The sequence below is a fragment of the Phodopus roborovskii genome, unplaced genomic scaffold, assembly GCF_943737965.1.
Source record: "Phodopus roborovskii unplaced genomic scaffold, PHOROB, whole genome shotgun sequence".
Classification (NCBI taxonomy): Eukaryota; Metazoa; Chordata; class Mammalia; order Rodentia; family Cricetidae; genus Phodopus; species Phodopus roborovskii.
This window is the reverse complement of record NW_026126487.1, coordinates 5,086,001-5,107,171: the sequence shown is the minus strand read 5'-3', so window position 1 is coordinate 5,107,171 and position 21,171 is coordinate 5,086,001. Positions and strand designations below refer to the sequence as shown.

Genomic DNA, 21,171 nt, shown 5'->3' with positions numbered 1-21,171 from the left:
GCCGAATGGTCGCGGTAGAATACCTTCCACTTCCTGCCGCCAGAGCCTATTCACTTCCGGCGTGCTTTTGCCTCCTCTTGCTCTCGACTGTTAATGGCGGGCGGCGGCTGCTGAGCGGGACGCAGATAACCGCTGCCCGCTCTGCGGACGTCTCCGCTGGTCCCCGCTTTCTGCACGTCGCCTGTGTCGGAGCTGTTCAGTATGTCTGTGGTGCCGCCGAATCGCTCGCAGACGGGCTGGCCCCGGGGGGTCAACCAGTTCGGCAACAAGTACATCCAGCAGACCAAGCCCCTCACCCTGGAGCGCACCATTAACCTGTAAGTGCAGTAAGGCCTCGGCGAGCAAACCAGTCCCCGAACGCCCTTCCTCACTCCGGATGCGGGATGTCTCTTCCGGGATGCGCGCTTTTTTCTCTCCCAGACTGCTTTCTCGCCCCCGATTTGGCAGTGTTCCTATTTTGAAGAGAGATTTGTTCTGCTTTCCCTTTATTCAATCATGGTTAAAACCCATGTTTGCTTTGAATTCATTTTAATGTGTATGTTCTTTCAACCCATTTTTTCATTGCACATTTATTTGTTTTTATTTGAAATGAGTAGCTATAATTTTTGCAGGGTGTATATTTCTTTTAGAGTAAGTTATCCATATTTACCTTTAACGGCCTAGGTTTGTTTTCTTTAAGTGTTGTGTAGTATTCCATCAAATGACTATGTTTTATTCATTTTCGTGCTATCCGGCTACCTCCTGCATTCGTATGTCTTGTCTACCGAAGTGACACTATCATCGCATGCACCCAATAGACCTAAATTGATAGCACACAACTCTGTTGTTTGTTGTTCTTTTAGACTGTTGGAGGTAGTTTACATGTTGCTCAGAAAGCCTGTTTGTGGGCTGGTTTTGTTTTCAACACACCTTTCTCTTTTGTTTTTAACACACCTTTCTCTTAAGCAAATCATTCCTTTTTGAGATCTCTCTCAAAATTTTGCTGTACCAAGAAGTTGGGATTGGGGTATAGCTTTATAGCTCACTCAGTACTTGGTGTCTCACTGCCCAGTGTGGAGCTGATTCTAATGGAAGAAGGTGGCCAGTTCAGGCCAGTTATGTGTTTAAAAATTGCAAGACTTTGCTGATGGTGTTTTGGTAAGTTATCATTGTGTTCTTTGTTTTCATATTCAAATAAATGAACCTTTCCTTCTAAAACCAAATGTGACATGAAATTGAAAAGATTACTACTTATTATTTGACAAAACAACTGCTGGCCTGGAGACGTAGGTAATAAAAAGAGGTCAAATCTGGAAGTAGCTAATAAGAGTGTCTATGCAAATTAACTTTTGTACCAAAATACCTGGTAGCGCTTTAATTCCCTGTTACAAAAATGCTTATAAGATTCCTGTGAGTCGGGTGGTAGTGGCACACACCTTTAATCCCAGCACTTGGAAGGCAGAGGCAGGCGGATCTCTGAGTTCGAGGCCAGCCTAGTCTACAGATTGAGTTCCAGGACAGGCCCCAAAAGCTATGGAGAAACTTGTCTCTAAAAATCAAAGATTCCTAGGAAATGGAGAAAGCAGGTGCTCTTTTAAAAAATGTATGAGGGTGTTGCCTAGAGTATGCAAGCCCCCCCCCCTTCCCCACCTCCACCCACTCCCGTTCCATCTCCAGCATCTCAAAAATTAAAAACTGAAAGCACAAGTTCTACATTACTTCAGTGATGAGCAAGGAACACAGGTTTTATATTTACTTTCCTTGATTCCTGGATCTGTTGACATTGGGCCATTGTGTAGAATTGTTGAAATAGATGTGCTTTCAGAGATGTTTTACAGGTAAGCATGTTGCTTTTCACTTCCTATGTAATGCAGTATTGAGAAATAAACTGCTATGAACTTGAGTTCACCTGGGTGAACCATCTACTAAATGGGAATAGGTCTTTGTTTCTGCAGTATATTTTCATTCAGGGAAAACTGGATGGGTGTTTTTGTAACACATAGTGTGTATACAAATGGCTAGGTGTTCAGATGGGCGAGTAAGATGCACACTGTACTTTGAGATGCCCACAGTATGATGTAGAGAATATGCTCTGTGTGTCTGATGTTCAGATTGCACAGCCAGAAGTCCTAATGTTTCATTCGGCTCCTATGATGTAGGAGATAGTCCTTGCAATAGAAATGTATTGTGGCTGGTCATAATTCTTTCTAACACAGGTTGGGAAAACCAGATGTTAACACATTGTAAAGCATTGTGCAGTACATAAAGCTATGTGTAGTAACTTCTTCCTAATAATGATGGTACTAGGTGGATTGTTGGATCTATTGCAAGATTATTTGTAATTGTTAAAGACCCCTGAAAATGGTATATTTTCATTATCTTAGAGCTACTTTGTTTATGCTTAGAAATTGACTTCTGGAATTAGTGTTTTCTTTTGGTTACCTTGATTTTCCTTCTCAAGAACATTGAGTGTATGTAGTTGTCTATTAATGTCAAGAGTTTTGTGTGTGATGCACGTGTACTATATGCATTCATTCAAATGTGTGCAGTTGTGTATGTGAGGGTGTGTAGGTGTGTGTTCACAGCATTTGTGACTGTATGGGTGTGCCTGTGCCACACACACAGGACATGTACAGAAGTCAGGTCAGTCTCAGGTGTCAATTCTTACCTTCCACCTTGTTTGAGAACAGGATCTCTCACAGGATTACCATGGGATCTTGTGGAGCTATCATGCTCTGTTAGGTTTGTTTAGTGCTGGCTGGGTTTTTGTTTGTTTTTGTGGGTCCTGGAGATTGAATTTAGGATCTCATGCTTGCTTAATAAGCACTTTACTGACTATCTTCTCAGACCATTATCAAGGGTTTTGTTGTTGTTTTTGGTAGATGAGATACTTTGGAATTAGCTATGTTCCAGCCAAAACATTCTTACTGGGGGGGGGGGGGGACTTATACTCTAGGGGCTGCAAGGTAGAATGTGATAAAATATAAATGTAGGTTTTAAACTTTAAGGAAAATTTGATCTTTACTAAGCAAGATGAAGTCTTTAGTACTTTAAATCATACTTTGGGTTCTAGATAGGGAAAAGAGGCTATTCAGCTTAGATATTTGTGAGAAGAGTAAGCATACTAGATAGGGTAAATGCTGAACTCAGGGGAAAAGAAAACGGTCTAAGCCATTGTGGTGGTGCATGCCCTTAATCCCAGCACTTGAGAGGAAAAGGCAGGCTGGTCTCTGTGTTCAAGGCCAGCCTGGTCTAAGTTCCAGGACAACTCTGTTTCAAAAAAACAAGCAAGGGGATGGAAAGATGGCTCAGAGGTTAAGAGCACTTGCTGTTCTTCCAGAGGTCCTGAGTTCAATTCCCAGCAATCAATCACATGGTTGCTCACAACCATGTGTAATAAGATCTGGTGCTGGCTTCTGGCCTGCAGGCATATATGCAGGCAGAACATTGTATACATAATAAATATACATAAATCTAAAAAAAAAACAAGCAAAATCTGGGTATTGCTGGGAGAGAAAATAGTTGGAGAGGGACTAGTGAGGTGGCTCTTCAGGTAAGAGGTGCTTGCTGCCAATGGTGATGTGAGGCTCAGTCCCCAGAACCCATATGGTGAAAGAGCACACTCACACAAGTTATCCTTTGTCTGTACATGTCATAGAACACCATGTGTAGATGTGTACAGAAACACATTTTTTAAAAAACTTAAAAAGCAGGAGATGTTGATAGATAGTGGTGGCTCAGCATATACGAGGAAAGAGATTAGCTGTAGTGCCATTTAGTTAAATAGAAGTTATAACTAGGTTAATCAGAAGAACCAGGCTGGTCATTTGGTATTAGTGCAGTGAAATGATTAAAAATCAGTGTGGATATCTGTTTCAATAAGTATTTCAGTGACCTTTTGACAATGCTGTCTGTGCTTGATTCATGCAAGTTCTGGCTTTGAGAGTCCAGACAGCAACAGTATTCTCATCTTTGCTATCTCATAGCTGGTTGTGAAGCTTTGGGCCGGTTGTCTTTGAGCACAATGTAGCTTTGACCACAGTTTTATGTATGCTTTGAACTGTCCTGGTAAATAAGCTTGGGCTAATCTAGCTCTCATACTAACTCATAATCTGTTCTCATACTAAATGCTTGTCTTTGGTTCACAGGTACCCACTTACCAATTATACCTTTGGTACAAAAGAGCCCCTCTATGAGAAGGATAGCTCTGTTGCAGCCAGATTTCAGCGTATGCGGGAAGAATTTGATAAAATTGGGATGAGAAGGACTGTTGAAGGGGTCCTGATTGTACATGAGCACCGGCTACCCCATGTGTTACTGCTACAGCTGGGAACAACTTTCTTCAAATTGTAAGTAGTGTTGGAAATTAACAGCAAGACAACTTGTAATAGAATGGCTCTTTTAATGTAGCTTGAAATATAGTTATTTATTTAAATATGCCATGGAAGAGTCTTGAAAGAAAACAGTCATGTTTTTTTCCCTTTCCAAAGTATAAATCTGCATGTTTTTATATATTGTTGATAGCCTTGAGCTAGATTAGCCCAAGCTTAATTTCTAGGAGTGATAGAAACATTACTGAGTGCAGTTGTTTTCGTGTAATTTAATCACTTGAACCCATAACTCTTAAATATTTACTTGCCTACTGATAAGATTATGTCAAAAAGAAAATCCTCAAAACTAAATTGATATTTTTGACAAATGGACTATTCCTCAGACCTAAAGAACGTAGTCTGTTCTCTGAGTATTTGCTAGACTCCATTGTATATAACTTTCCTGTGATGAGGCTGTGAGGGATTGCTGGCCAGTGGTTACATTTGTTATCTATATTGGCTTTTCTGTTTAAACTAGATTGTATATGATTGTCTGGCACTTAACATTATGTGTTCAACTTTACAGCACATCTCTCTCCCACTTTCAGTCCTTGCTTGATTGCTTATCAGATAGTACTGAAATAGGCCTTACTCAGTTACTTGATAGAAGCGATGATTATTGTGTTCATGCTACATTATCACCAAATGTATTAAATTCTTAACCTTTATACAGACCTGGTGGTGAACTTAATCCAGGAGAAGATGAAGTTGAAGGACTAAAACGCTTAATGACAGAGGTATTTTTCTGTTTAATCACTTCAACAATTTTATTGTCCATTTGAATACCACCAACTTAATGATTGAGTTTTCATATGCCTGTGAAGATTTATGTTTAATTTGAATAGTTAGTAGTCAGCAAATACAACTTAAACTTTAATTGGTATATTTGTTTTTCTGCAAAATAAGCATCTCTAATTTTAGTGCTTGGGAAACTAAGATAGAAAGATTACCTTCAGTTTGAGACCACATAGGCTACATAGTGAGTTCTGTGCCAGCTGGGCCACAGAATGAGACCCTGTTGCTAAATAAAATAAAACAAAATTATTGATAAAACAGTAACGATAAATTGCCTTTTTGTAGTTTTCAGAAGAACCAGAGGAAATCTACTCACTTTTTCACTGGTTCTTCGGAAAACTTTACCAAAAAGTCAAGAGAAAGGCAGCCTTTAAAAGGTACAAATTTAGTAGTATTTAAGGCAGGCAAAATAAGGCATTAGCAAAATAATAAATAGTAACAATAAGTTGGAAAGATGGAAGGTAGCTGGGCTCATAACAAAGTTAGCAGAAACGGTGGCTCAGCAGGAGGACAGCATGGAATGCAGCACTAAAGAAGGGCTAAGGAATTGCAGGTGCCAGGGCCAGTGAGCCCATCCATGAGCTAGACTGGTTGAATCTATAAAGGTTATATTTATCTATCTTTGTTGTTTTCCCCAGTCTGTTCAGTTGACCAGTGACTGGCTTATTCTGTAGGAATTGAGTAAGCCTACACCTGTAAAAGTTTAGGCAGTGGGGAGAACATTTGAAAGCTTTCATCCTAAATAATGAGTGGTCTTTGAGTCCAGCTGTGAAGGGGAGTGAGAGCATCTGTGCAGAGTAGAACAAAACAGTGGAGCAGAGAAAGTTACTCTGCACAGAAGGCTGCAGATTTCTGCTCTGAAGAGAGTGACCAGTCCAAGATCTCCCAGAAGTAATACAGGAAATTCAAAAATCTGAAACATGCCTTCATAATTATGAAAGAATATGATTTACATACCAGAACTCTAATATAACTATAAAGCAACAGTGAGAGGAGTAATTATTTTAACATTTGCAGAAATTTCAAAACTGTATTATCTCTTGTGGCCTTTCTCAGGAAACAGTAGAGAAAGTTTGCTTCCAAGGGGAAGGGATAAGTAGGAAAGATGATGTAATAATCAGAACATTAAGATGCCACTCTATAGGAGGTGAGCCAAAGAAAGCTCTAATACCCAGCCATGAAGCTAGGCTATGCACAGAGCAGAGCAGACAATACAGGAAAGTGAAGACAGATAATGATTGTAAGTCGAAGCTCTCAGATGGTGATAGCAAACAAAATGCAGTAGTAACTAGGGAATAGTTGTCCAATTTAATTATAGTTTACTAGTTGTTCTTTACTGAAGATAGTCATTAATTTAAATACTGAATGCTTAATCAGATACTGATAATGAGAGGGTGATGAGGAAAGGCATGAATGAGCACTATGATTTTAATATCTAAATTCTAATCTACAGTTGAGGGAGGTGAATATGGCAAACATTACCTCAGCCACGTAATCATGGTTCACATTAATGGCAAGTCATGTTGATAGCTGATAGATATGATTCGATTTGATATTAGAATGGCATTTTACCTCTACTGCCTTCCTTGCTAGACTCTGTAACCTCAGTCTCACTGAGAAATACTCTACAATACTCCTGACCAGTATTCCTCAAGATAGTCAAATCATTAAGCTGCAGAACTATACTGTCTAAAGCAGCTCAGGGGAAGTGATGACCACATGTATTGTATCTTAGATGGGATCCCGGGCCTGAAATGTGGCATTAGGTGCAGAATTAAAGAGACCTAAAAACTGTATGGGTTTCCTTGGTATAGTATTTACTTGTTTTAATTTGTTTAATAGATAAAAATGCTACACTCATATAGTAGAGGAAAGGTGTGGTCATTATGGAGAGTTCCTAGTCCATCTTTGGAAGGTTTCTTAATGTGAAAACTATTCTAAAATAATTGAAACATAAAAGAATAGTTTTAAACATAGAGACAAATGCTGGGGAAAGCAACTAGGAGCTGAGTGTTATAGCCAGTTGGGAGTGAGTGAAATCGGACTGGGGATTGCTTTCTTATTCTGAACTTTGTAGAACCATTTTGACCAGTGAAATGAGTAGAGTTTAATTTTAAGTTAACCTCAGATGCTAGAAATGTGGGGTTAGATTTCTAGAACTGGAGGTACAGACTGTTGTGAGTTACTATGTGGGTGCTGGGAACCAAACCCATGTCTTCTGAAATAAATAGCAGTCACTGCTCTTAATCACTGAGCCATCTCTCCAGCCTGAGTCTAACTTGAAAACAAGTTCATGTTATGTTACAAAGAGTAATAATGGAATTTTGTGAGAATGAAATATTTATATTTTTTGTAACTTTAGGTAGATGATTTGTAGAAATTGTAGTTGATTCTAGAAAAAACCTTTTGTATGCTATTTTGCTGATGTTAACTGGTCATCTTTGGTTTTCCAAGGACAGAGCAAAAGGACAGATTTTTTGAGACAGTGTCTCACCATGTAGCCCTGTAGAGATTCACTTTCCTCTGTGTTCTGAATGTAGGACTAAAGGTTTATGCTACCACATCAGCTTTGTTGGTTCTTTTGCTAGATTGATACTAGATTTTGAACTAATTGTATATATCTTGATAGATTGAAATGGGTATTAAATTGCAGAGAGGAAATCTATCAGGAAGACAATAGCTGCCTGATGACTCTGTTAGGAGTATCACTGAAAATAATTCACCACCACAGAAAGGTATTCTTATGTGTATGTATTCAGTTTGCTCACTATGCTATTTTTCACAGATACTGGGTCGTCAAGATGGAGTCCTACAAGACTGGGTCATCGATGACTGCATTGGTAACTGGTGGAGACCAAATTTTGAACCTCCTCAGGTCAGTATTCAGTTGTGTTTACCAGACATTAAAAAAGATCAGGGCCAGTGAGCAGTGGTGGCACATGCCTTTATTCCCAGCACTCAGGAGATAGAGGCAGGCAGATCTCTGTGAGTTCAAGGCCATCCTGTTCTACAATAGCTAGTTGTAGGACAGGCCTCAAAGCTACAGAGAAACCATGTCTCAAAAAACCAAAACTACTGGAAGACCTGCAGAGTGTGGACCTTCACGCTCCCACTCAGGAAAGGTGACAGCCCAAATCACTCATAAGAAGCAGTCTCGATGCAAATAGCATGAGGAGTTATTCCATGTGCACTGGGGTCCACAGTCATACACCACGCAGGAGTAGAGGACTGAGGACCTCGAGGGCAGAATTGAGATAGCTTTTATAGGATTTACATCAAAGCTAACAAGGCCAGTTTCAAAGCTAGCCTGTTATTTTCACTAGGCCTAAAAGCAAGGTCATGGGATAGTTCAAAACTTGGAATGGTTAATAAGGTTTCCTAGGTTACAGAGATTTCATAAAGTACACAGTTTTTACAAGGCGGGATTGTTTAGTGCACCTGCAAGGTTAGGGGGTTTTCTTTCTCTAGGATGAGTGGGCTCAGTGGCCTTGTCCTTAAGCAGTCAGGGAGTTACTATATCTATTGGCAGAGGCTCTTGTTCTTTCTAATTTTCCCTTGCCATGAGTCCCGTCTCTTTTAGATATTAATTTTCTTTGTAGACAGGATGGCCCATAACAATTCCCAGACTGTTGTGGATAACAACATTCTTCAGAAACTAGGTGGTTATGAATAATAATAATAATTTCCAGAAACCGGTGATCGTGACCAAGCTATTTCATGTGTTTTTCTTTTTTCCTGAGCTTTGCATGCAGCTAGGGTGATTTTTAAATACATGCTGATGTACTTTTTTTAAATTTCTAACTTTTAGTGGTCATTAGAGAGTTAGGCTGTATTTTCATCCTTTCAGTAGATACTCATGAGTATAAATATTCCAGAGTTTACAAAATTCCAGAATTGGAAGCACTTTGATCTTGTGCATTTCTAATAAGGGATAGTTAATCTACCTCCAAATTTAGTAGCCTAAAGCAACAGATATTTATTACCTTGGAATTTTCTGGGCTTCATGAAGTCACAGATTCTCAGCAGGTACTGCATCATAAATCAGAGCGGGACATGGATCTAATTCCTAGTTCACATGCATGCAGACCTTCTTAGCTATTAGAGTGGAGTCTTCAGTTTTTTGCCAGTTGTTGACATAGGCTTCCCTCTTTTTTTGTCATCTGCGAAGAATAACTCCTTCTAAGACAGCTACCTTCTCTCGAGGATATAAGAAATGATGTCAGGGAGTACCCAAGTGAGAAGTTGTGGTCAGTTAGCTTCCTGGTCTTGGCAGTGGCATATGATCACTTCTGTATTCTATTTGTCACACTCTGGTCCATAATGGGAGAGAGTCCATCAAGGTGTAAATGCAGAGATGTTTGGGACATGGTTTGTCCTTCTGTTTTTTGAGACAGGGTTTCTATGTGTAACAGCTCTGGCTGTCCTGAAACTTGCTTTGTAGATCAGGTTGGCCTTGAACTCACAGTGATCCGCCTTCCCAGTGCTAGAATTACAAGTATGTGCCACAATAGCCTGGCTGGTTTGTCCTTCTGTTAAGGGTATGAAGGCCCATGCTTGTTTAAATCCTGTCACTCAGGTGGCAGAGGCAGGTGGATCTCTGAGTTCAAGGCTAGCCAGGAACGCACAAGGAATGCTAGGACAGCTAGTGCTTATACCAGTGAGACTTTGTCTCAAAGGAGGTATAAACATCTTTTTTTTTTATACTATTTGGTTGATTTTGTAATAACAGCTCCTTGATGATGATTTCCTACAGTCCTGAAGTTACTCCGCAACTCTTTGGTTACTGTGGGGTATATGGTTCTATAGGAAATAGTAGCTGTTGCTTTCCCTTACTTAAGTTTTCAGAAGAATGCATTCATTCTTCAAAGATATATTGTGGGTGAGTAGGACAGATGTGAATACAGATTGCTTGAGAGGTGAAACAAGTAGCAAAGTATAGGGAGAGGGGGACCAGAAGTAGCCAGTGTTAAAAATAAAAGCCAGGCATGGTGGTACATACCTATAACCTCAGTACTCTGGTGGTAGAGGGAGAAAGCTAAGGAGTTCAGGCCAGTCATAGCTACATACTGAGTCCAAGGCCAGCTCCAGCACCATGAGACCCTGTCTCAGTAAAACAAAACCTCAACAAAACCAGAGCAAAGCCAAATAAAATCCCACATAATAGTATTGATCTTACTATAGCCATAAGCAGTTAATAGTGCTAAGGGTTGTCAAGGAACCAATGTCGAACATCTCTTCAAGTTGTCAGAAAGTTGGAAATCCAGGGACTCCTCTCCCTTGGGATAAGATTTGAATGAATTCCCCTATAATTTCATGAGTTGAGAAACTCCCGGAAAAGCTTGGAGGGTTTTGGAAAGCAGAGTCAAACTATGAGAGCAAGGAGTGCATTTTCTGATACTTCCAAATATGCCTGTCCTAACACCTGAGGGTGATTCTTTGATACAGACATGAATACCTCATTCCAGTTTTGGTATAACCATATGAACTTAAGTATATTTTCAGATTTTCATACTTTGGCTAGTAAGGCAGCATCTTAAAGTTGGACCTTAATTCTTTCAACAGATCAAAAGTCCTATTATTGGAGAGCTTCTTTTCCTGACAGTATGTTCTAGGTCAAGTGTTACACAACATTGGCCAGCAAAAGATGTTCTGTCCTCTCCTGACTACCTCATGTATATGTAGCTAGGGATGAGGAGCTCCGTAGACTTGGTGTTCCGAGAGTTGTCACAATACATTTGTATCCTGGCTTTAAGAAGCAAATTTTCATACACAGATGGTGAAATTGCTATATCAAAGATATGTACGATTATTCCAAAAAAGGCTTTGGTTTCTTGGACATTCCTGTATCTAATGGGAAGGAAAGAACTCAGTGATAACTCAGAAGTCTTTAGGCTGTTTTCTGAATAGCCTCCTTTGTCTCCTACTGTGGCTGTTTGGCTGTTCCTTTACTTCACTGAAGCCTAAGGTTGGCCCTGGAAGTAAGGATATAAATGAAGTGCTGTTTATTCAGTGTTAGCCAACTTGCCTGTTTTTACTGGGTGTCACTATAGAATGGCATTTTATCTCCTTATTTCAGTTTTTTTCCTATAAAATGCAGGACTGGAGGAGAATAGCCTTTAGAATGGGGCAGCTGCAAGTAGAAGGAAATTATTTTGTTTAGCAATGCTTTGTTGAATGTGAAGCAGTGGTGTTTTTTTTTTTTTTTTTTTTTTTTCAGGTGTGTTTGAACTCTTTCTCACCTCTTTATCCCTCCATTGTTTATTAATATTCTGGTTTTCATATAGATCTCTAAATCCTGGGATAGTTGCTTCATTTTATTTGTACTTCAGGGAATTGAGATGTGTAACTATCCTAATTCCAGTAGTGGTTGGATGCCTGTGCGGAATAGAGACTATGGAGTAAGCAGTAGGCTTTTGTAATGACTTAAGAATTGCATAGATGTAGTGTCAGTGTGGCTTCACTAAACTGGGTAATCTTGGGGAAGTTTCTATGTAAAGTGAGTGTGAATGTTCTCCCTCTTTTGGCAGCCATGGCCTTTAGCCCAATCACCCTATATGTCTCTTTTCAGCACTTTGTAAATCCTCTGCCCTCAAATACAACCCCAAAAGGAAACAGATTTCTGAATATATTGGTGAAGACCAAAGGAGAGATTTGTATAATGCAGACATGATAAAGGAAGGGAAAAAAATCTTAACCGCCCCCCCCCCATGTCAAATTGTTCTTAAGCAGTAGTTTCTCTAATTATTTTCTGCATTTTACCCAGCAGTTAGACTCTGCCCAGCTGGCAGAACTCCACTTAGCTCATCTTGTGCCATGTGTATGGATGGGGGCAGGGATAGGAGGAAGGGGTAAAGAGCATCTTGTCGAATAACTCAGAGGCTTTAAGGTTTTCATGGCAAAACATGAAACAGCAGCAACTTTTGTTAAAACCAAAGGTGGTTGTGTTGTAAATTTCTCCAGTCATACATTCTTTGACTGTTTTACTTGAATGGCTGATGGTTTTCCTGCTTGTTATTTAATGTGTTTGTTATGTAGGTATTCAGTCCAGTGAAGGGAAACGAGACGCTAGCATACTACTAGCACTAAGTGTATAGGCAGAGAACTAAAAAGCTATGGCATATGTGTTACAGTAAGACTGAGGATACAAGGATAGTTGAGTTTTGTCTCATTGGAAAACTTGATAACTAAGACATGAAGTATAAAGAATAGTGATGCTTGAAACCTATGTTCTTCTCACTTTTTGTTTTAGTATCCATATATTCCTGCACATATTACAAAGCCGAAGGAACATAAGAAGTTGTTTCTGGTTCAGCTTCAAGAAAAAGGTAAGGCATTTGTCTGGAAGACAAAGCTCTTGCAACTCGCCCCTCAGAGGTTCCCTCCCTCCTTGTCTCCTCCAGCTTCCTTGAATACCTATAGATTCACTATAAGGCAGAAAACACCTCTCACACTTAGGCAAAATCATGCAGTTTCTCTTTGTGCCAGTCCAAGGGGGCAATGAGATCTAACTAGAGCTTGAAGTATGAGGTTATTATACTTTTAGTAATTTTTTGTAGTTGTTCAGCTGTTAGTATTGATTTTTACATGGTGGTAAGGTTAAAAAAACTCAAGATTGACTTTTAAAAAGTCTTCAGACCTGTTAGGTTTTAACAAGTAACTGTTCCACCCCAACATCCTGTCCCCCCAAAAACTTTGAACTCCTGATCTTAACACCTTCCCTCTCAAGTTCTGAGATCAGAGGCTTTCACTACCACCCTTGACTTTTGAATTATTATTTTACATATCAATCCCCGTTCCTTCCCCCTCCTCCCATGCCCCCAAACCCCTTCCATCTCATCTTCCCCACACACCCTCCACAGAGAGGGTGATGCCTTCCAGGAGGGATCATCAAAATCTGTGGAGTCATTTGGAGTAGGGACTAGGCCCTCTCTCCTGCCTCTAGGCTAAGGGAGTATCCTTCCATGGGGAATGTGCTCCCAAAGTCTTTGTGCACCAGCGATACATCCTGGTTCCACTGTCAGAAGTCCCTTAGACTGCCCAGGCCTTCTAACTGAGACCCATGTTCAGGGAGGCTGAATTGTCCAGTGCTGGTTTCCCAGCTATCAGTGGGGGTCCATGAGCTCCCCCTTGTTCAGGTCAGCTGTCTCTGTCACCCTTGGCTTTTGTTTTTTGTTTGTTCTTGTTTTTGTTGTTCTTTCATATTGAGACAGCCTAGGCTTGGCTCAAAATCAGTCAGGTCAATCTTTCACTCTTTAATTTGGGGGGTGGGGTGGGTGTGCACTCAAGCACGAGCCCACATGCGCCATACACATACATACTCACTAGTGCCAATGGTGGGAACTAAACGCCAGTCCTCTGGAAGAACAGCAATTGCTCTTAACTGCTGAGTCATTTTTCAGCCAGTCTGCTTGCCTGCCTCCTCGCTCACCCTTTCTCTCCCTCCTGTCCTCTCTGACTGAATATCCTTAGGATTGCAGTCATTGACCTGGAGCTCATCAATTATGCTAAACTGCTGGCCACTTGTCTCCACTTTACTGGCACCAGGATTACAAGCACACACGTTGAATGGGTTTGGTTTGGGGGATTAAACTCTGTTCCTCGTTCTTGGAAGGCAAGCCTCCAAATATTTATTTATTTATTTATTTATTTATTTATTTATTTATTTATTTATGGTTTTTCCAGGCAGGGTTTCTCTGTAGCTTTGGAGCCTGTCCTGGAACTCTGTAGACCAGGCTGGCCTCGCACTCAGAGATCCGCCTGCCTCTGCCCCCTGAGTGCTGGGATTAAAGGTGTGTGTGCCACCAACACCTGACCCCTCCAAATCTTGATCCTCTTGCTTTAGCCTTTGGAGTGCTGGAATTGTCACAATGCCTAGCTCCATTTCTTGTAATAGTTTTATATTAGAATACAATCTCAGGACAATTCTCATCTTGCTTTTTAAGGTGTTTATTGGCATTTCTCTCTTGAGAGGTTAAGTTTCAATTATATTTCTGTAATCTCTAGAAGACATAGACAGCCCAAAATGTTAAATGAGAATTGCCATTTTCCTGAAACGTTTTTTCAGGCCTGGGGAGATGGCTCTGGTAAAGTGCTCACTGTGCAAGATTCAGAACCTGAGTTTGGCTCTTCAGCACCCATGTCAGAAGAGGAGCATGGTGGTATACCTCTGTAAGCCTAGACCACTAGGCAGAGATAGGTAGAATCTGGGGGTTCCTGCTGGCCAGCAAGTCTAGCCAAAACAGTGAAGTCCAGGCTCACTGAGAAACGAAGAAAACAAGGTGGGAAGGGTTGAGAAGACCCCCGTGATGCCACCTCTGGCCTTCACATGTACTTGCATGGGCGAATTACACATCACAGCTTTTCTTAAATGTAAAATTGATTAGTTACAAAGAGGGAGTAAACATCGTGTGGAAGATTAAGGAAATTGAATTTTTTTTTTTTTATAGCCTTGTTTGCAGTCCCGAAAAATTATAAGCTGGTAGCTGCACCATTGTTTGAATTGTACGACAATGCACCAGGATACGGACCTATCATTTCTAGTCTTCCTCAGCTGTTGAGCAGGTATGGAAAGTTGAATATTTTCATAGAACTATGTAAAATGTCTAATTAAAAATATTGGAGCCACTTGAGAAGTGATAGTTCCAAATTTTAGGGTTTAAGGAATAAAGGCAGTTAATGTTTTCCCCCTCTTTCTGAGACATGGTTTCTCTATATAGCCTTGGCTGTTCTGGAACTAATGTCTGGCCTCAAATTCATAAGAGATCTGCCTGCCTCTACCTGCCAAATGCTGGGATTAAAGGCGTATGCCACCACTGCTCAGTCAGTCAATATGTTCTATGTAATCGATAGATTAAAATACTACTAAAAATATCCCAAGACTGAAATTATGGAATGATGTTCTGATACTCTTGTACAGTTCTTCCTCAGATCTGGCATCTTCCACAGTTAAGTTTGAGGTATATTCAAAGAAGAGATAGTAAAACAGTCAATATTTAAAATAGGAACTGCTTTACATAAAATGGGAGCTGGCGCATGTCTTTAATCCCAGCACTTGGGAGGCAGAGGCAGGTGGATTTCTGAGTTCCAGGCCAGCCTGGTCTACAGAGTGAGTGCAAGGACAGGCTCCAAAGCTATACAGAGAAATCCTGTCTAGGAAAACTGAAAAGGGAGAGAAGGGATAAAATTTTTAAATATAGTTCTCTTTCTGATTTTGGAACTTACTATACTTAAGCCTAAATTTGCAAATGGGGTGCAGTCCTATAGTTTTATATGGAATCTGAATTTTGAGGCAAATAGGGAGTGTGTGTGTGTGTGTGTTTTCATTCTTGAACTCTTGCACTTGCTTTCAGTATAATTTTATGGATTGTGCAGTTAGTGTTTGGATTTGAATCCCACTTTTTTGTGATTTATTTTTTTGTGCTTATTGGTGTTTTACCTGCATGTAGGTCTGTGTGAGGGTGTCAGAGTCCCTGGAGCTGGAGTTATAGAGAGTTGTGAGCTTCCAGGTGTGGCTGGAACTTGAACCCAGGTCCTTTGGAAGAGCAGCCAATGCTCTTAACCACAGAGCCATCTCTTCTGCCCTCTTTTAATACTTGTTGGTAGTAAAACTTTGGACAAACTCTTACACTTGTTTGCCAGATACTTCAAATGCAAATGAGGATCATAGTTCCTTCATAGGACTGTGGGGACCACGTCAGTTAGATAACACATAGCATTGTACCTGGAAGTACTTAATACATATTAGGTAACAGTCATGGAATTAGTTTCTGTGAAGCTTGGGATTATAGAACTGGCCTTTTTTATTTGTCAATAATCATCCTTCAGCCTTTGCTCCTCTGCCTTGGTCTCTTGCTGTGTCAGATATACGTGAGCATACGTATGCACAAGAACAGGGGACCTGTAGCAACTCTTTATGCCTTGAAGGAACTTTTCAAGTTCATAATTAACCAAATTTACACTGTTAATGTTTCTACAGTAAGTATTCAGCTGTACTTCTGTAGTATGTAAGCATGGCCAATGAAGGCAAACTTGGTATAGAAATGCCAAACATGTCCAAGGGGGAGAAATACCCGGGTAATTCTTTTGTTGTTTAAGGTGGAAACTGTAAAATTAATAGTGTCTTTAAAATATTTTTCTGTTTTTTAAACTCAGGTTCAATTTTATATACAACTGAATCCCTGCACAGAAGTAATGAAGCCGTCTCTGTGAGCACAGCTAACGTAGAAGAATTGTAGAGAATTGTTGGTTTTCTCTTGTTCCCTAAATTGTCACCTCCTTCCTGTTTGAAGAGTAAATTAATATGAACTGGATAGTGGTGTAAACATGTGACAGTGTTCATTAATTGTTTGTTCTACTCATACATTTTTGTACAACATTAAAAAAGGTGAACTTCCTATTTGTATTATTATTTTTTTAAGTTTCTCATTAAACTCTGAAAAATCTTACAGTTGAGGATCCTTTTTTCCCTGTTTTAGACTGGGGAATGTTAAAACATGCTTGAGGTGAGCTTAATGGGCTTTTTGTTCCAGTACTTTTGTAGGCATATAGTCCGAGACTGTTAAAGGTGTTTCCATTTCTCTGGGGAACTAAATTTATCTGATTAAGTTCAAGGCTCAGTGTGTACCAAACTAAACTGTAATGAGTTCTGTCACAAAGAATCTCCAGTATATTCCATGACAAGTATATTTTATAACTGTCGAGGCCTTACTTCACAAATCAAAAGACATTACACATTTGGGAAACCATTAAGATGATGTAAGCCAAAACCACTGGGATTGGCTTAAAAAGATCCATTTAGAACCTATTGCAGTATTTTTCTTTGTATAATGGGATAGTGACTGTTTGCTCTGCTGTGAATTGCTTATTGAGCCAAGACAAAAAGATCAGGTTTTAGACTCTTAGATTACAAAGTTAAAAGTTATGGGAATCTAGGGTGTTGTATACATAATGATAAAAATTTTGATTTTAGCAAGCAGTAAAGTTTTTTCAGAAATATTTTAGAATAGGCTGAGTATGGTGGTACATACACTTGGGAGCCTAATGTTGGAGGATCAAGAATTCCCACATAGATGAGTTACCTAATAAGTCCCTTCTTTAAACAGTACAGAGGAATAGTTTGAATTATCTAGATTCTAGCAGTCAGGATAGGTTTTGTCAGCTTAAGAGAAAATAGTAAACTTAAACTTGTACACTGCCCAATTAGGATGAAATTAGGGTGAATAAAGCTTTAGGACAAAGATTGTTGGGTGGGAAGCAAAGCACACACCTTTAATCTCAGCACTCCAGAGGCAAGGAATACAGATCTCTGAGTTCCAGGCCAGCCATGTATATACACAGACCTTACCTCAAAAAGAAGGTTCAAGGGCCGGGGAGCTGACTACTGGTTCAGAGCACTCACTGCTTTTGTACAGTACTTAAATTTGGTTCCCAGTACCACATGGTGGCTCACAGCCATCTGTAACTCCAGACCCAGAGGACCTGACCTTGGGACCTGAGCATGCATGTGGTCCATATACATACATGTATGCAAAAAAAAAAAAAAAAAAAAAAAAACCACAAAGAATTTGACTGTGTCATTACCATGGTCTGCATAGTTGCTTATTGCAGACTTGTTGCCTATAGGCTTACTATAATGAAAAAAATGTTACAAGGTGTAGCAAGTTGTTAATAGGCAGAGATAAGCTTGACTAGTTCTCAAATTTTCATGGTTTCTACCACAAGGCCTGTCTCCTGAATGAATGTTGGGTAATAGCAAATGAATGTCAATACAGTCTGTATAGTTTTGACAGTCTGGTCAAGAGTGGTTGAGGAATTAAACTCATTCAAGTTTATTTAGAATCATGTTAGCCCTTTGTGTGGTTATGGCAAGGACTAACCATGCCCACACTAATGAAATGTGGTAAGTACTAGCCTACATGACCAAGAGTTGTAGTGGCATCTTGCCTTGCCGGTGAAATTGATTTCTTCAAAAAGCTACTAGTTCCTTGAATACTCCTTTTCCTCAGGGACCAACAGTCTTGCCCCAGTGGTTTATGTTAGCATATTCCTAGTTTAGCATGGTTTTATTGATTAGAGTCCAGCTAGTCCTTCAGATTGGGGAAAGTAGACAAAGATAAGTTGACTAGGCTCATCTTCCATGATTGGGCACTCAACCAAGGTGCTGCAATACCTCAGGTGTCATTGTTGTAGTCCTAGGAAAGCAGAAAGAGGAACTTTTTTCTATCTGTGATTTAGAGTGCAAATAGCAGCTCTTGAGTTGGAGTCATCTGATTCAAATCCACTCTTGTCCCTTGTAACTTAAGCTTTGACCCAGAAATCTTTTGGTCACTCCTTCCTAAGTGCTTGAGCCAGACATTCATATTCTGAGACCTTTGATTTAAGTTGCCCAGTGTTCTAACTTTGGGGTGTAAGAGAGTGGACTTTAAACTGAAAATTCCCTTCACATAAACACAAAGTTTTAAAGCCTTTGGTCAATTATAGTTGTATCCCAAATACCCTTGTTTCCTGATGAACAGAGACTAACCAGGTTCAAATTTCATGTGTTCTTTCAAGTATTCAAAAAAACACAAGTGTTAAGATCACCCTCAGGATATAAGTCTTAGAGTGTCATTACACAGACACACACACTAAATTTTGGAGATTATTAGAATTTGACCAACCTACTTTTTTTTTAAAAAAAAAATAATTTACAAATGAAAGCACTCTTGCATAGATTTTCTCACTAATGCTAGTAGTACATACTATATACAAAATGTAGTGACCCTAGAACATGTTTAAATGAGTAAAGGGAGAAGGTGAAAAAGTTTAACTCAATTGCTTAAAATCCTATTTAGGATTGATCTACCCTTTTGGAGAATTGGAAAAAAAAAAATTCCCAATAGATCATTGTGATAGACACACAAACACACAATTTAAGAGTAGGCAACATCTTCGAGTTCAAGGCCAGCCGGGTCTACTGAGTTCCAGAGCAGCCTCCAAGGCTACAGAGAAACAGAAAACTGAAAAACTCAGACAAAATTTGAGGCAACACTTAAATGGCACAGATTCTGTACATTAATTTGTATTCTCTTTTTAAAGTGTATGGGTATGATGCCTGTGTTTGTATCTATGCGCCATATGCGTATAGTGTCTTCAGAGGTCAGAAGAGGGTATGAGATCTCCTGGGACTGGAGTTAGACATTGTTGTGAGCTGTCATGTGGGTGCTGGCAATCTAATTGTCCTCTGGGAAGAGCAGCCAGTACTCTTAACCACTGAGCCATCTCCAGCCCTCCCTTCTGTTTCTTCTAAAGGTCTGCTAGAGTCCCTCTTGTGTTGGAGCACTCCTCATTGTACAAGGGAGTTATGACATTTAGTACTTCATTTTGAAAGTACCTGCTTAGTGAGTTGGTGAAATACTTGAGTAGCCTCTCCTCCATATTTAAGTTCCCCAAACTCAAAGGTTTTTACTAATTTAGTGTTTGGAACAGTATGTGGATTGCTGATTGATGCAAAGAATTTTTCAGTTTTTTGTGTTACACTGTTAAAGAACTTAGCTTCTGTAGCTTAGATTTTATTTTACAACACATCTGCGTGTTTGCTATCACTTACTTGGGTTAAACTGACCTCACTCAGGTTTGCCTCTGTGTAAATATAACCTCTAATTCAGCTTGAGCCATTAAATTCACCTTAATATTTACCCACATATATATCCTATTTTAAGAAAATAATTAACAACCAGAACAAAACCCCAGACATATCAAGATTAAGCCAGTTAAATATATTTTGTATTTTAGTGAGAAATTAAGGCTAGAGCTAAATTGGAGAATGCATAAATTATACTGTTCTGTTGAAAGAGCAATGTGTTAAAGAAAAAAAAAACTTGAACTTAGGGATATTGTTCAGTGGTTGAGTGCTTGCCTAGAAAGCTCTTGTGTTTAATCCATGTTTCCCCCTGAAACAGAAAAGCTGTTCATATAGATTATATAAGTACCATTTATGGTTGTGGCTTTGAACACTTTCTTGGTTTGTTTATAGGAATGTATAAAGGAAATGGAGTTTTGGTTATATTTTTATACTTATAAAGCAAGAGATTGACTAAAATAGTCATTGTTCTTTTTTAAAATTTTATTTCAATAAAAGCATTTAACATGGAACAACTAATTGTTTGGGATAGTCCTCTGTGTGGTGGAGGGTTGCTAAACTCAATGTACCAGGAGTGATCCTGCACAATTCTGTTTCCTTGTCTGTGGTCAGGTCCATGGAGTAAGGGGCCATTTTGGCATAGTGGCAAAGACCTGATTGGTGGCCTGGACTATGGATGCTTCCTTTCCCTATTCTTGTCCCTTAGCATGTCCTTAGATTCAGTTGCCTGCAGCTGATGGAGTCACTTTTAGAGCATCAAGACTGGGATACTTAAAGTTGCAACACAGTTGTGTTAACCACATATTGTTCATATCTTTAGCAGCTGTTTCTTCATCTACAGGATTACAAGTGTGAGCTACTTTAATTTGGCTTCTGATTAAGACTTTAGAGGGGGTGCTGGAACGATGGCTCAGCAGGCTCAGAGCACTGGCTACTCTAATAGAAGACCCAGGTTTGATTCTCAGTGCCCACACGGCAGCTCACAACTGACAGTGAGTGCAGTTCCAGAGGGTCTGACACCTGGTAGGCACCTGCACAGGTGTTTCACATAAATTCACAAAGGCACACACACGCATAATAAATCAAAAGACTTTAGCAGGTTTGTTTAGTTCTTGAAGAAGAAAAAAAATACAAAACAAAACCCATCTTGAGACAAGTACTCACACTGTGGCATGCTCCACAGTCTTAGCTCCTTAGGAGGTTGAGGTAGGCTGATCATTTCAGCTCACGAGTTCAAGACCATCCAGTCCCTACTCAAACAACTGTTCAGTAGTGCAAGGGATCAGGGAGGGAGGGAGAACAGGAGGCAGACACAAGATAGATGGGAGCTTGTTGGGTTTGTTGGCTCATGCCTGTAATCCTCTAACATTTAGGAGATTCTGGCAGGAGAATTACTTCAAGCTGGAG

General features: G+C 39.8%; 1 protein-coding gene across 1 annotated transcript; it reads left to right on the top strand.

Annotated features, from left to right (window-relative positions):
• Positions 1-49: 49 nt before the first annotated feature.
• Positions 50-16,537, top strand: Nudt21 (nudix hydrolase 21). Its single transcript, XM_051195148.1, has 7 exons — positions 50-317; positions 4,128-4,328; positions 5,023-5,086; positions 7,930-8,019; positions 12,394-12,469; positions 14,591-14,705; positions 16,296-16,537. Exons 1-7 carry the CDS (start codon positions 202-204, stop codon positions 16,315-16,317), a joined length of 684 nt encoding a protein of 227 aa, XP_051051105.1. The 5' UTR covers positions 50-201; the 3' UTR covers positions 16,318-16,537.
• The last annotated feature ends 4,634 nt before the right edge of the window (positions 16,538-21,171 follow it).

What these genes read in the sequence shown, in the direction of transcription:
- Nudt21 (XM_051195148.1), top strand. Translation starts at nt 202, where the DNA reads ATGTCTGTGGTGCCGCCGAATCGCTCGCAGACGGGCTGGCCCCGGGGG. An exon ending in CTGGAGCGCACCATTAACCT is followed by an intron (nt 318 to 4,127) that starts GTAAGTGCAGTA and finishes TTTGGTTCACAG; the next exon opens with GTACCCACTTACCAATTATA. An exon ending in CAAATTTTGAACCTCCTCAG is followed by an intron (nt 8,020 to 12,393) that starts GTCAGTATTCAG and finishes TTTTTGTTTTAG; the next exon opens with TATCCATATATTCCTGCACA.